We start from the raw sequence: 13264 nt of genomic DNA on the forward strand, positions 1-13264 counted from the left end.
TCAGAGGATGGTGGAATTAAATCCGGAGAAGTTTTAATGACTTGCCCAAGTTAATTCAGGCAGCTAGTGACAAAACCTGTCCCCTGGAGCATTGTGACACAGCATACTGTAGCCTACACCTGCAGTCAGAGCGTTCAACCATCTTTATCCAATAAAGCATTTAAGGAATATGATCAGTGTAATTGCTCTTCGGCCCCGCCAAAGTAAAGAAAGTGTGTAAGCACTGTATTGAATTAGAAGAGATCTTCGCCTGTGCCTGCACCTTTAGCTGAAAGCAGGAACTTGATGGTAATGGAGCAATTAACCTGAATAAACAGTTAGAAGTGTTAGGTTTTGTGGTTTCCTCAAAATTGTCTTGTTAGCAATGGAAATTGTAGTAGGGCTCTCAGTGGTAAAGGTGGTTTGGGTAAAGGAAAAAGCAAAGGAATAAATTTATCCTTTATTAAATACGACCTCTGCTGTAATTTGGGGCTAACACAGTAATTACGTGTGGATTTCTTAAAGAAGAGATCCAACAGAGAGAATGGATGAAGGGCATAATTTAAAAAGGAACTCAACTCATTTTTTAGTGTAAACAAAGCAAAGAACAAATGAAGTGAAAAGTGAAGCAGATTTCTGAAGGAACAGTCACCTGAGCACAGCACAAAGCTGCAGGACGCAGTTGCTGCCTTTTCTTGTCTTTGCAGGTACAAAATAGTGTGGGAGTATCTTCCTCCACTATTTTAAGCTATAGGTCAGGGATTTATTTTTTCTTCCTACTAGGGAGGTTGTTTTAAGCATTGCATAGACAAATAGGAAATCTGAAGAAACAGCAGAATGTATTTTTCCAGAGCTCTGCATGTTGTGTGGGTGCTCAGCACTCCATGGCAGCCTTGAAAGTTGCTCCCATTGTGTATCATTAGAAAGAGTCAGGAGTTTTTTGTTTCCTAGAGTCTGAGGTGGGGATTGTTTAAGGTATCAATGGAGGTGTCTCATATTAGGTCTATGTAGAAAACACAGCTTCTAATGGAGAAATCACAGTGGCTGCATTCATGTTCTTTGGACCTGCAAAGAAGCCTCAAAGAGCATCTGTAAAACAAGAGAGGGCATTTGTGCATGAAACACGATAGAGAAGGCTGGGCCAAATCCTTCAGTCTGTTATTCAGGCAAGACTCCCACTAGGATCAATGGGAATTTTGTCTAATAAATGAGTGTGATAAATCCCATTGCCTGCTGATCCGTGTTAAAAGCACTTCACAAGTGTCAATGCAGTTTCTTCTTGTTGGTTTACAGTCTACCTTTAATATAATTTTTCCTTCCTGCAGTAAGCAGGGCAAGTGCAGAAATTGCTAGGGGCATATTAATATGTTCAGGTGCCTTGCATTTCCAGGGAGATGGAGCACAGAGGATTAAAATTTGTCCTGGCATGTGTTCCAGCTGTGATGCAGGGGTATGACACAATGCTGTTTCTTCCTTGCCATTCTTGGCTTTTCTTTTTTCACACATGAAATGATTTTGGTCTGGTTGTACAGATCTCAGGCTCTTCCAAGCCTTCCTGTGGTCATTTTCTTTTGAACAACTGTCAAATGGAGAACGTGTAATTGAAGCCAAGTTTTTCAGTAGTGGCAGGTGGCTCTGAGATGCGTGAAGGTTGGGATGATCACCTCTCAGCACTGCTGAATGCGTGCCTTCTCCTCACTACCCCCAGTGGGTGGATGGGAGGAGTGCACTGAAAGTCACATCTCATTGGTGTTCCTCCTTGAAATTCAAGCATCCAAATCTCATATCACTTACAGAATCTCTAGCCAAATTGAAATTATCATCCTTGATTATCAATAGAAGCAGAAGAGTTGGGGGGTTTAATTTTACTTTCATTTAGAATTTAAAATTCTTTGTTTTCTTTACAAGGATGTACTCGTCCTAAATCGTAATATGTCACATGTCTCAGAGAGCAGGGAATTTTTTTTGGTTGCTAAGTTTTTTTCCCCAGCAGAAGTGTGTAGCTGTTTTGAAGTTAGCTGTACATCTGGAGATCAGATAGGGGAACAATTTACAGGGTGTGAAAAATTTCAAACGCTTCATGTCCTCTGCATGGAGAAAAACTTTCTGAAGCAGCATTTTAATTTTCCGAGCAATTTTACCACTGCTTTCTCCTTTTGAATGGTGCATTTTTGTGTGCCAGGCTGCCATAAACAATGTGCTTTAGACTGGCACTTTCCAGACTGCTTTTCCTTTTTAAAGAGCGTAGGCAACTAATCGGCAGCAACCAGCCGCATAGCTGGAGTGTTTTCCATTCTAGGCAATATCATACTAATTTGATGCACACATGGATGCTTCACACAATCTGCAAATTCATCGCTGGCATCTTGCATTAGTCATCTGACAGATTGCCAAGTGTTTCATATTCCTTTCATGTGACTTTATTACAAAACACACACACACACACGCACACCCCAGCACTGCCTTATTTCTGCCAGTAGCCAGTTCAGTGAGAATTCGCAGCAGTTCTGTTTACAACGGCTATGGAGAGAAATCTGTACTTACTTGCCACACTCCTCTGCTTTAAAATGCAAAAGTACTGGCTTGCGTGGTGCAGCTTTCTTCTTATATAATGACATTAAGCAGCAGCCTGCAGAGAAAACCAGACTCAATGAAAAATGTAATCTCATTGTTTTTTGTACATAATACTTATGCTATTAATTAAATACCGATTTTTTTTCCTGCTCTGTGCCAATTGACATCATCTTTTGCATCTAGTGCACATGAAAACTGCGTAGTCTCCTAACTTGCCTTTTCTTTTTCATCTCTTCTTCCACTTTCTAGTAACGGCACAGCTAACAAGATGAATGGAGCTTTGGATCATTCAGACCAACCAGACCCAGATGCCATTAAGATGTTTGTTGGACAGATTCCCCGTTCATGGTCGGAAAAAGAGTTAAAAGAACTTTTTGAGCCTTACGGAGCTGTCTACCAGATTAATGTTCTCCGAGACAGAAGTCAGAACCCTCCCCAAAGTAAAGGTACAGTAGTTGTACTCTGTTTGCTTTCAGGGATTTTTTCAGTGATCTTGCTTGCCTTTAGAATTTCCAAAGAGGCTTGCATCTGGGCTGTCTGTTTTGAAGCATACTGTGTTGAGCTATGCAGCATTCCTAAGAGGAGAGAACTCCTGAATACCTATCGATTGCTCTCTTCCTCTTTTTCTTAAATTGCAGTTTAAATGTCTGTTATCTGGAAGCGAGCGTTCCAACTGTGCAAAAAATAACAAAAGATTGCCATCCTTGTTTAAATTATTATTGCCAAGAGACATGGAAACCTGAGCGGTCACTTTCCCAGGATTAGCTCATGAAAAATATAATTTTCTACTTCCTTTTGTTTCCTCTCTTTGCACCCCAGGTGGGAATGATTTTCAGGATACAGAAGGAGGGAAAGAATAGCAGTGGGCTCTTGCTACATCACTGCTCCAGAGGCAATAGCAATTAAAATATAGAATTGCCCTGGCCTTTCTCAAAAATCTGATTTCCTATTTTTGTGGTCATGCTAAAGGATTGATTTTTGGCAACGGTATTTTTCTAATAGAAAAGGATGTTTTTTTTCTTTCTGCAATTTTTCTGCCACATGCAAAGCATTTGTCCTTAACTGTATTGCTTTCTTTAGCTGTATGCCTATGCATATTTAGGCACGTGACAATTCTGTGTATTATATAATTATAACATAGTCTCATGTGTAGCCTTAAAGTGAATATTTTGTCTCACAGGATGTGTTTTTTACTCTGTGTATTTTCACTTACAGTTTGAGATTGTCGAGTTTCATATATTAAATTGTTGCTGGCATTGCAAATAATTGGCACCACTCAGAGGCATTTGTGCTTGGTTGTGAAATGACTCGATAGTTACTCGTTTTTAGTCCTCTCCCAGCACTGCATTTAAAATCCTTTATGGGGAAATCTCGCAGAGTGATTCTATGGGCTAGCAGCTAGCAAACGGTGCAAAGCAGCGCCCTCAAGATTTCCAGTTCAGTGAGAGGTGATGGCTGTCACGTGCAGCACACAGCACAACTCCGGGTGCTCCCATGCTTTGTGCGCAGCTCTGCCCAGGCTCAGCATTTCCTCCTCTTTGCTGTCCCAATTTAAGCAGTCTTGTGCTTTGAGTGATATCTTTTGATATGTTGTTTCTGCTTAAAAGAACAGGTATTTTGTCTCAGAATCATGGTGACATCAGGTAAAGGGCTCATAGGAGTACCCTGCTGCTTATCAAGTCCTGTACTAGATTGCTGTCTTCCACCAGTACTGCAGAAGCTATTTGTTATTGCAGTGTTTCTGTTCTGCTTCCACCTCCCTCTGTTCCCTAGAAGTGATGCAACTGAGCGTGCAGCCCCCTGCTCTGTTAGCCCGGTGCCCTCACCAAGTATCTTTTCCTTGTAACACTGGATAGAAGGCAGCATTAAGAGGTCAGGCAACTGGATTTTCAGCAGTCCAGGCTGCTATGGATGAGCAACTCCTACTTAGTTTAAACCACTAAAATACTGAACTTTGAGACTTGGCCATTTTAAGAAGAGCTGATTCCTGGGCCACAGAAATGCCTTCCCACTAAAGCAGTAAATGAGGTTAGAATGATATTGTGGTTAGACAAAGGAAAGTCAATTATTCCCATTTTTGTAGTGTTTTCCATTATACGTACCTGTCCATCAGGCATCTGGAACACATAAGGATTAAGCACAGGTCTTGCAAATCATTGTAGATTAATTATGAAGCCTTGTAATCCCTGTATTCATGAATAGCGTTTTGTTGTTGTTGTTTTGCTAAGATTCTTTTCAGCCTCTCAGACATGATGCTTTTATGTCCCTTCAAGCATTAATGTTTTAAGAGTAAATGAAATTAATCCCCCCAAGAAAACAGAACAGCCTTCAGACTTATATTTCCCTGACACAGCAGTGAGGTCCTCCGGTGGTCAGCTTTTCCCTTGGAAGCTGTGGAGCAGCCTATCTCCGTGCTTCCTCCTGGCTGAGGCTGCCAGTGAAGCTGCCAGATATAGAAACCTCTTGAGTTTCATGTGGGTATCTTTTGACCAAGAATGATCTTTATTTTCTTAATCCAGAAGCACAAAGGATTCTGCATGAGAGATTAAGAATCTGTTACAAACAAAAAAAAAATCAATCTGAAATATATCTGATAGTCTTGTTCTCATCACAGTGCATGAGAAATGCTTTGCCTGTGCCATGTAATTGGTGTTTAATAGCATGAATTGCTGTGATGAAAATGCAAGTTAGTGTTGCTACACATTTGGGGTTGGGCTTGGCTCTTTTCTTTGAAGAAAGAAAAAAATTTTGATTTTTGAAAGATTTTTCTTACACCAAATGAGGGCTTTGTGTTGTTAGTGTGGCTGAAGGGGCTTCTGCCATTTGCACAGACTTTTCCTCTGATGAGCTGTTTATGAAGCAGCAATCCGAGTGTCTCCCAGTTCTGTCAAAAATAACCATCGGCTGCTTCTCTCTCTCCTGCTGTTATTAAGACTGCCTTTCATACCCTCAAACGACAGACGGCCTAGTTCATTGCTTTCCTACTTCTTGTATTCCTTGCCAGCTCTGAAAAGCTGAAGCTGAAGGAAGAGAAGTGGAAAGCCAAGTTTGATGGAATTGGGAAAAATAGAGAAAAAACATATTACTTCCACAGAAATGCTGCTTCTGTGCAGCTTTGTTAATTTGGTCTTATACCACAGGAATGGCTGCATTTCAGTTGGTGATAGCTGGAATATCCTCCTTAAGTAGGAGACTCCTCGTACTGTCCAGAGTTTGCAGCCCTCTGGTTCTTTTCAGACGCGTGAAAGAGCTCAGCAAAGTAATTTGACTTCGTATGTTTATCCCCTGTTGTTTTGTAAGACTTCTTCCTCTTTCTGCAACAAGAGAAATCCTGGGGATTAGGCAAACACTATTCACACACATACAGAATAAAATAATTGTTCAGGAAATCCTGTAGCACTGAATTAAATGGCACTTTCAGCTTCTGAGGGCTAAGGGGATTGAAAGTCTCAGCAGATCAGCTGTCTCTGCTCCCAGTCCATCTTACCTCCTTTATATAATTTATTCTGGGTGGATAGGTAACTTTTTCAGGCCAGTTGTTAAAAAGAGCTTCAGTAATACGTATCTCCACCTCTAATGCAGTGAGCTCAATGTGAAGGTAGCATCCAGCACCACCAAGGCTTCTCCTCTTCCCCACTGTTCTCAGAAGATGGAAATATTTCTCTCACTGCTTTTGTTTCAGAGTTGGAGTGCTGACACAGGCAGATGGCACAGGGCTGCTTAGCTCTCTGAGATGTGGCAGAAGAGCCTTGGGTTGGATCTGCAACATCGTTTTTGTACCTTGCCCCCATTTCCATACCTGTTAATTCTTACAGGGCTCAAGGACCCATGAAGCATGAGGCTGAGCCTGCTCGTACAGGAATCTCCCTCCAGGAAGCAAGTAAAGGCACATGTGACAACCAGCTCTCTCTTCCCTTGTAGCCTTTTGCATACCCGTTATCAGATTAGAGGTAGGATGCTGAGTGAACAAGGACGTGCTGTAGTTAAAGGCCAGTGTTTATTATTATCCTATTTAACATGGTAATTTAAGTCTACCGAGAAACAAGCAGGGGAATCTGATAATGAGGCATTCATCTGCTACATACAGGCGAGACAGGATCAGCAAGGCATATTGGAGGCAGAAGTTATCTGATTGCTTGGGTGTAGTTGTGGGTATAAGCAGGCCCTTCAGAAGTCCTCCATTGTCTGCAATGCATCCTCCAGTCGTTCGAACCCAACACTCCTGCTCAGTGCCCCACTCCATGTGGGGAAGGGAGAGATGAGGGGACTCAGGCAGTCCTGCATGGGAATGGAGCAGAAGCACTGCTTGGTACACAAGCCCACCATAATTATTAGCAAAGGTGTTAACCAAGTGCTCCTTGCCTACCATTTCCACGCCATTCAGCTAATTGCACTCTGCCTGCTCCCAGAAGCAATTTCAACGCGCTGTGTTTTGCAAAACTATTTTAGAAGTTCCCTTCAGCCAGCACTGCAGGAGACAGGGTTTCTCCACATATTTTCTGACTGACATATTTTCACTGACATACTTTGAGTTTAGGATGTTCTCACAGGTTCCCATGAGTGTTGTTTAGCTTTTGAGATCTGATGAGTTGTGTCCTGAGCATGTACACTGCAGGGGTCAGAACTGCAGCCATTGGGCATGCATATTTTAGACTAAATTTTAGTGATCACAGTTGAGAGATCTTATGTTACAACCCTGGGCTTGAAATCTGTCATGCACTGAATGAAAAAGTACTTTTTTTTAATGATGCCTTGTACACTGTGTAAAGTATCATGCAACAAAGACTGGCAAAAGCCAAATTCTGCTGTTAGATGCAAGCACAACAGGGCAGGGGATCAGGTGATAAAGTCAGGTTTTCGACTTTTTGGTTTCTGACCTTGGGGTGTTTAAATTTAATCTTTCAAGACCCTCAATTCTCAAATTTTATATGGGTTATAAGTAGCGTTATAAAATATACTGTAGATGTGAGCTGATTTTTATAAAAGGTAATTCTTATTCTGCAAATCTGCTGGAGTTTCCAAGAGGTTTTTCTGAGAGTGGACAGGTGTGAAATTGTGTATATAATCAAGCTGGATTTCCCAGGGGCATTTCACACAGCGTCACACAGGAGCCTGATGCACACGGCTGCTGGTGAAGCAGGGAAGGGCCCATTTTCATACGGAGAAAGGAGCTGGTGAGATGATCGAGGACAGATTAGAATGGGGGAAGGTTACAGGCCAAGGGAGAAGAAGGGGATGATGATTGGAGAACCACAGGGACTGGTATTGGAGATCGATACTTTTTCACTCTCTATGTAAATGGCTTTGACAGAGAGAGAACCACTAAGTTGTTATCCAACTTTTGGATTGTGCAGAAGGCGCTGGATGGAGGAGAAGGTAACCTGGAGCAAAAAACCTCATGCAAAGAAGCTCAGGTAAAATGAACCATGGGATGAGTAAATTTGAGTTTTGAGTGAGCGCAGGTGTTGTGTGAGTATCTTTTTCAAAGATTCAAGAGCTGGAGAAGATTTGAAGAGAGCACATACCATAAAAGTACTAACATGATGTTTTGTGTCTGTGTGGTCAAAAAGGCACTGAAAATGTGGAGCTGTATAAAGGGAGCATTGAATATAGCTTTCAAGGAAATACCGTACCACTTAAAGAAGGATTTTTTTGATCATGTTTTAAACTACAGTTACCAATATTTAGCACCGTTCTATAGAAAGGGGCAGAGGTCCAGAGAAGAGCAGCATGATTTTGTATGAAGTCGGGAAGGGTTAAGCTATGGTGAAAGGTCTAAGAAGGTTAACTTGTAAAGGGCTTCAAGCACTGACTTACAAGAAAGCTAAAAGAGAAGAAGCTGTGGAAGAATACAGGACTGTACCTTGGTCTGGAAAGAAAAAGTTATAAGGGGATACGATTGAAGTTTGTTGAAGTGCATACCAAAGGCAGGAATAGATCAGCTCTTTCAATTAATATTGAACCCTGAGTCTGCACAGCATAGACTTAAGACTGAGAAACAGCAGGCCAAAAGGAAAAAAAATCTTCCGAAGTCAAACTTTCTTCTTCCACATGCGGCATAGAGAATGGTCTTCCAGAAGCAGCAGTAAGAAAAGTTCAGAAATGAACTTTTTCTTGCCTCCATTTTGTGTTTTGACATGGACATGCCTGGAGTTGTGTTGGACATGACTGCTCCCCACGTCCAGCGCAGTTTCACCCCGTACGCAGGATGGGCTGCCAAGGCTGTGTGCCTGGGTTATCTATGCGCTGCTTGAAGAGGAGCTGAGGTTTCTGGTGACCCCTGATATTTTTGGATGGCTTTGAAGAGAAGGAGCAGATGAGGTTAATGTCCCATTCCATACTTGATTGCAAACCTGTTCTTCACATAAATCAGTCTCACTGTATATTCCCATTATTGACTATGGCAAAAAAGTCCTCCACTGCAATAACAAAATATATCCCAGCAAATCCCATGTTGTCAGATTGCAGAACTCCTGGAACGTCTTCATGCAGATCCTGTAATGAGAGCAGGGGTTTTTGTGTTTGTGTGTTTGCAAAACAGGAACAATAGAGGAAGTTGGGAGGATTGAATAGAGTGTTTCTTTGGTTGTGATATTTGAAGAGAGAGATAGCATGTAAAACCTTCTTTATCCTTATTTGTGATGCTGTGTACAGTGCAGTGAATGACTACAGAATTAAGCTCTAATTTAGGCATTGTTTTTCTCTGTCTTTTTACGGTATTTATGACAGAGGAAGCTTGGTCCAGAAGTGAGGACTTGAGTTGTTGTTGTAAGGAATTTAAAAAGTAAAATGTCTCTAGGGGATTAAAGTAGATTGCTTTGGGGCTCATCGGCTGCACTTTTTTACTGCAGCCTAATGTGATTTGTAACTGTCTATGAATTTTGAAAACTGAGCTAAGACTGTATAAGAACATTGCTAATTAAATCTATGCTGAAAAAGTACATAAACTGGAATGAACTTGAACAAACTGCGTGAATCAGTTTACTTAACTAGATAGAAAACCAATACCCAGGCAAGCCCTTAGAAGCACAGAACTCCATAATCAATTGCGGTTTTCTTAATAGATCTCTAATGTTCATGTCTGATAAACACTTGGAGAAAAGATGCATTATGTAAAAGGATACTTGAGCTTCAGTTCAGACTTTAAATAAATCCAAGCACTTTCCAGGTACCTCTGAAAAAGCTGTGCCAGAGACACAGCTGAAAATGTGTGCAGTTTTTTTCTGATACTTCAGGATAAACAATGATAACAACAACAACAAAAAAAAAGCCAAATAAAAAGCGTATTTGACTTTTTTTTTTTTAATATATATTTAAAAGCAATTGAAGGCTAATGATTGAGAAAAAGGGAGCTGAAAATATAGTGTCTTTTGTTAAGACAGTGCTGGAAAAGAATATCTCACATGGTCATTAAAAAGGCAGGCAGAGCTTTGTTATAATTCTGACTTCTTCAGCACACCATCCAGCATTTACTTACAGAATATTTGAGAACTTCACCAAAATAATCCCTAATGTCTTGAAATATAAATGGGTAATCTGTTTTTAGAAATGCTGTCGTTGTAGCAGAAAGCACACATGGGGAGGCAGTAAAACAGCCTGAACTTTCAATATCATTGAAAAAACAGTTAATCAAATTTCATTCTTGAATCTGAATAATATGCCTAACCTCCGTCTCTCAAATGTACAATCTCAAAGGCAAAAATTGTAGTACATGGAAAAAATCTAAGTCAAGTCATGCACTTGCACTTGCACTTAGCAATTCATCAATGGATATAATCCCCAGACATAAAATCACGTACATGTTCAAATATTTTTAAGAGCGATGCATACATTTAAAACATGCACATCTACAGTAAGGCAGGACAACCTCAGTTTGAAATTTATGGTATCCAGTTTCTTCAGTTGCATAGTAAATCTCATATCAATGAGTTTTGATCCCAGCACCCAAATTCCCTGTTTCCTTTTTTTATTAATTGAGTAAACATACATTACTTATCTGTTACCACATGAAATATGTGTGATTTTCTTAAACAGCAATGACTTCTAAAACGCTCTTTCTTCATTATATGTTGCTTCTAGTCCCGTTCATTGTTAACAGTTGAGCCATTTGCTCATGACTTTATTAGGAGGTTTCATGAGGGATTTGAAGGTGAGTCTGAAATCTTCACACACTTTGGCATGGAGCTCAAAGAAAGCGTTCTACGACTGAGCAGTGTCAGAATAGATGTGGTTGTGAGCTAGCTTAGTGAGCATGCATTTCAGCTACACTGCAGCTTCCAAGATTAATTTCCGTCTCGTTGCTTTTGCACTGTACTGCTGTCGCCCCACAAAATGAGACACTGGTGCACATGCACACATGCACACAAATAAAAGCGTAAAATTAAAAGCCACAGTTTGAGAAGTTTTGCTCGTGAAAAGAATTCAGAACAGGAGGAATTTTTCCATCACTGCTGAGATGGTGTGAACAATACTTAAATATTACAGCGCAGATAAAGAGCCAAAAACCATATAAAATGATTTAGTATAAATATGTCATCGATTTTCCTAGTTCTTGACGTGAATTTTAAATCCTGGGAAAGCCTTGAAAGAATGTCTGTTAATCTTCGACCTTTTAAAATATGTTACAGGACGGATGGTTGTGTAGCATTTGCAGTGTGAATTAAATGCGAGTTCATTACTTTAATCTTTGCTGCATTGGACCTTGCTGCCTTGTATTTTTATTTGGGACAGGAGATAGAAAGTACGGTCCTGAGTATGCTTCAGTGCTGGCTGGACCCATAACCTGCTTTAGTGCCAGTTGTCTGTGGTACAGGAGCCAGGAAGAGTTAGGCAGTGCCAGTAGTAGTGTTACAGAGCTTTGTAGACATCTGTACACTCCATTGTGCACTGTCAGCATCAGCACGTTATTTCAAACAAGTAGCAAATAATTTCCTAGGGACCAGGTCTGTTAATGACTTCTAAGCCAGGCTTGAGCTTAACTCCAGCCAGTGATATATGGCTGCATGTGCCATATAAATCTGCTGGTCTGTCTACCTCCATGAAAAAAGCATTTTCAGGAATCTGTGACTCCTTTCATAAGCAATTTCTAATTGCTTATAAAAACACTCTAAGCTCGTGAATAAATTAAATTTGAATGTTTCCAGTGAATCTTTTCAGGTTTTCACTGAACCTAATTACTGTCTCATCTATGCCCATGAGTATGCAGTTTTAAGTGGGACGTCAGACTTCTACTCTGCAGATTAAACTTTGTGATGCATAAATCCGTTATTATTTGTAGTGGAAAAAGCTCCAGTGTCTACTATCGCATGGTTTTAATTTAAGATAATGACTGTGTTCCAGTCATACATTCTTTCAGAAGAGTGAGATGAGCTGGAAAGAGGTGGAAGAGGTGGTTTTATAATAAACCGTGTCTCTTATTTGCCTAACTGAACTGGGCAAATTCGTTTGAAACAATAATTATCTATCCTAGTAGCTCAATATGTCATGCTTTCAATTGCAATTTTCGGGAGCTGTACTGCAACAGGGAGTGGATTAATGTAGGGTACTGCTTGAGACATCGGGGCTGTACGGATGTGCGAGGCACCATGTGGAGCAGCGCTGCTTAGCCACACCTCTTGAGCGTTTTGCAAAGGGAGACAAATATCAGCACACAGTTGTTACCAGCTGGAAAAAGTGAAATACACAGGGCTGTGGGATGTTTCCCAAATTGCTGAGTGACTTGGAGCAGGCAGCCTGGATGAAATCTGCTGCCTTCGTTTTCAGCACTTGAATCTCTGAACTCCTTCAGCACAATGATTTTGTGATGTTAACACTACCCAGGTGAACTCAGATTGGTTTGATCAAGTATGAAGTGGATGTAATAAGGACCACTGCCAGAAAAAAAAGCATGTAGCAGACACACAGGCACTGAGTCCCACTCCTTCCACGTCCCCCTCAATTAAAATGGGTATTAAACAGTAGGTCTCCTTTTCATTTGCAGATCGTGACATATAAAATCATTGTAGATTCAACGTGGACTGTATTGAGTAATTCCTCTGGTGCTTCATCTTCTGTAGTGCAGAGGGTTTTGTTGTCATTGGCTCAGTTAGATTTTTCTCGTTGTCACTTTCAATTCACTTCATAGGCATGGGGTAACTATCCGTGGAAGGGAAAATGCTGGGACTGAGAGCCTCTTCTATCAACTCTCAGTATAAAAGTTCTCCCTTGATGTCAGCTGTGCCATAAGAGCTGTACGAAGTCGCTGGATGGGTCCTTATCCAATAAGTCTTGGACTTGACCAAGAGGATGAAAACCATAGAATCATAGAATGGCTTGGGATGGAAGGTACCTTAAAGATCATCAGTTCCAATCCCCTGTCATAAGCTGGTTGCCACTCACCAGATGAGGCTGCCCAGGGCCTCATCCAACCTGGCCTTGAGCTCCTCTAGTGATGGGATTAGTGAGAGTATTCATTCCCTTTTTTTATTTAATGTTCCAAAAGCAAGCTTTGTCAGGCCTTGATGTCTAAAGAGACATGATTACATCAAATGTTTCTCATCCTTATATTTGCTTGCTCTTACAGAGATGGAGAAAATGAGCAAAGTTTACTTTTGCAGTTCTAGAACTTAGGTACAGAGAGCTTAAGGGTTGTGGTGGAAGGTCTGCCACACAAAAGGGCCTGAAATGTTCACTGTGTGTATGTGGGGTTTTCCAGTATGCTCACCTCCATCAC

General features: G+C 40.9%; 1 protein-coding gene across 8 annotated transcripts in view; it reads left to right on the top strand.

Moving 5' to 3' along the window:
- Nucleotides 1–13264, top strand: part of CELF2 (CUGBP Elav-like family member 2) — a 364188-nt gene that overhangs the window by 235935 nt on the left and 114989 nt on the right. For 7 of the 8 annotated variants that reach the window (XM_042815508.1, XM_042815506.1, XM_042815509.1 and 4 more), the window contains one exon: nucleotides 2803–2999. In XM_042815508.1, the coding sequence (XP_042671442.1) occupies nucleotides 2803–2999 (197 nt within the window). Of the gene's footprint in view, nucleotides 1–2482; nucleotides 2639–2802; nucleotides 3000–13264 lie in introns of those variants that run through there. The other variant, XM_042815514.1, reaches the window with a different exon arrangement.

Source organism: Centrocercus urophasianus, unplaced genomic scaffold (genome assembly GCF_019232065.1).
Source record: "Centrocercus urophasianus isolate 14NV4802_14NV808 unplaced genomic scaffold, USGS_Curo_1.0 seq_15, whole genome shotgun sequence".
NCBI lineage: Eukaryota > Metazoa > Chordata > Aves > Galliformes > Phasianidae > Centrocercus > Centrocercus urophasianus.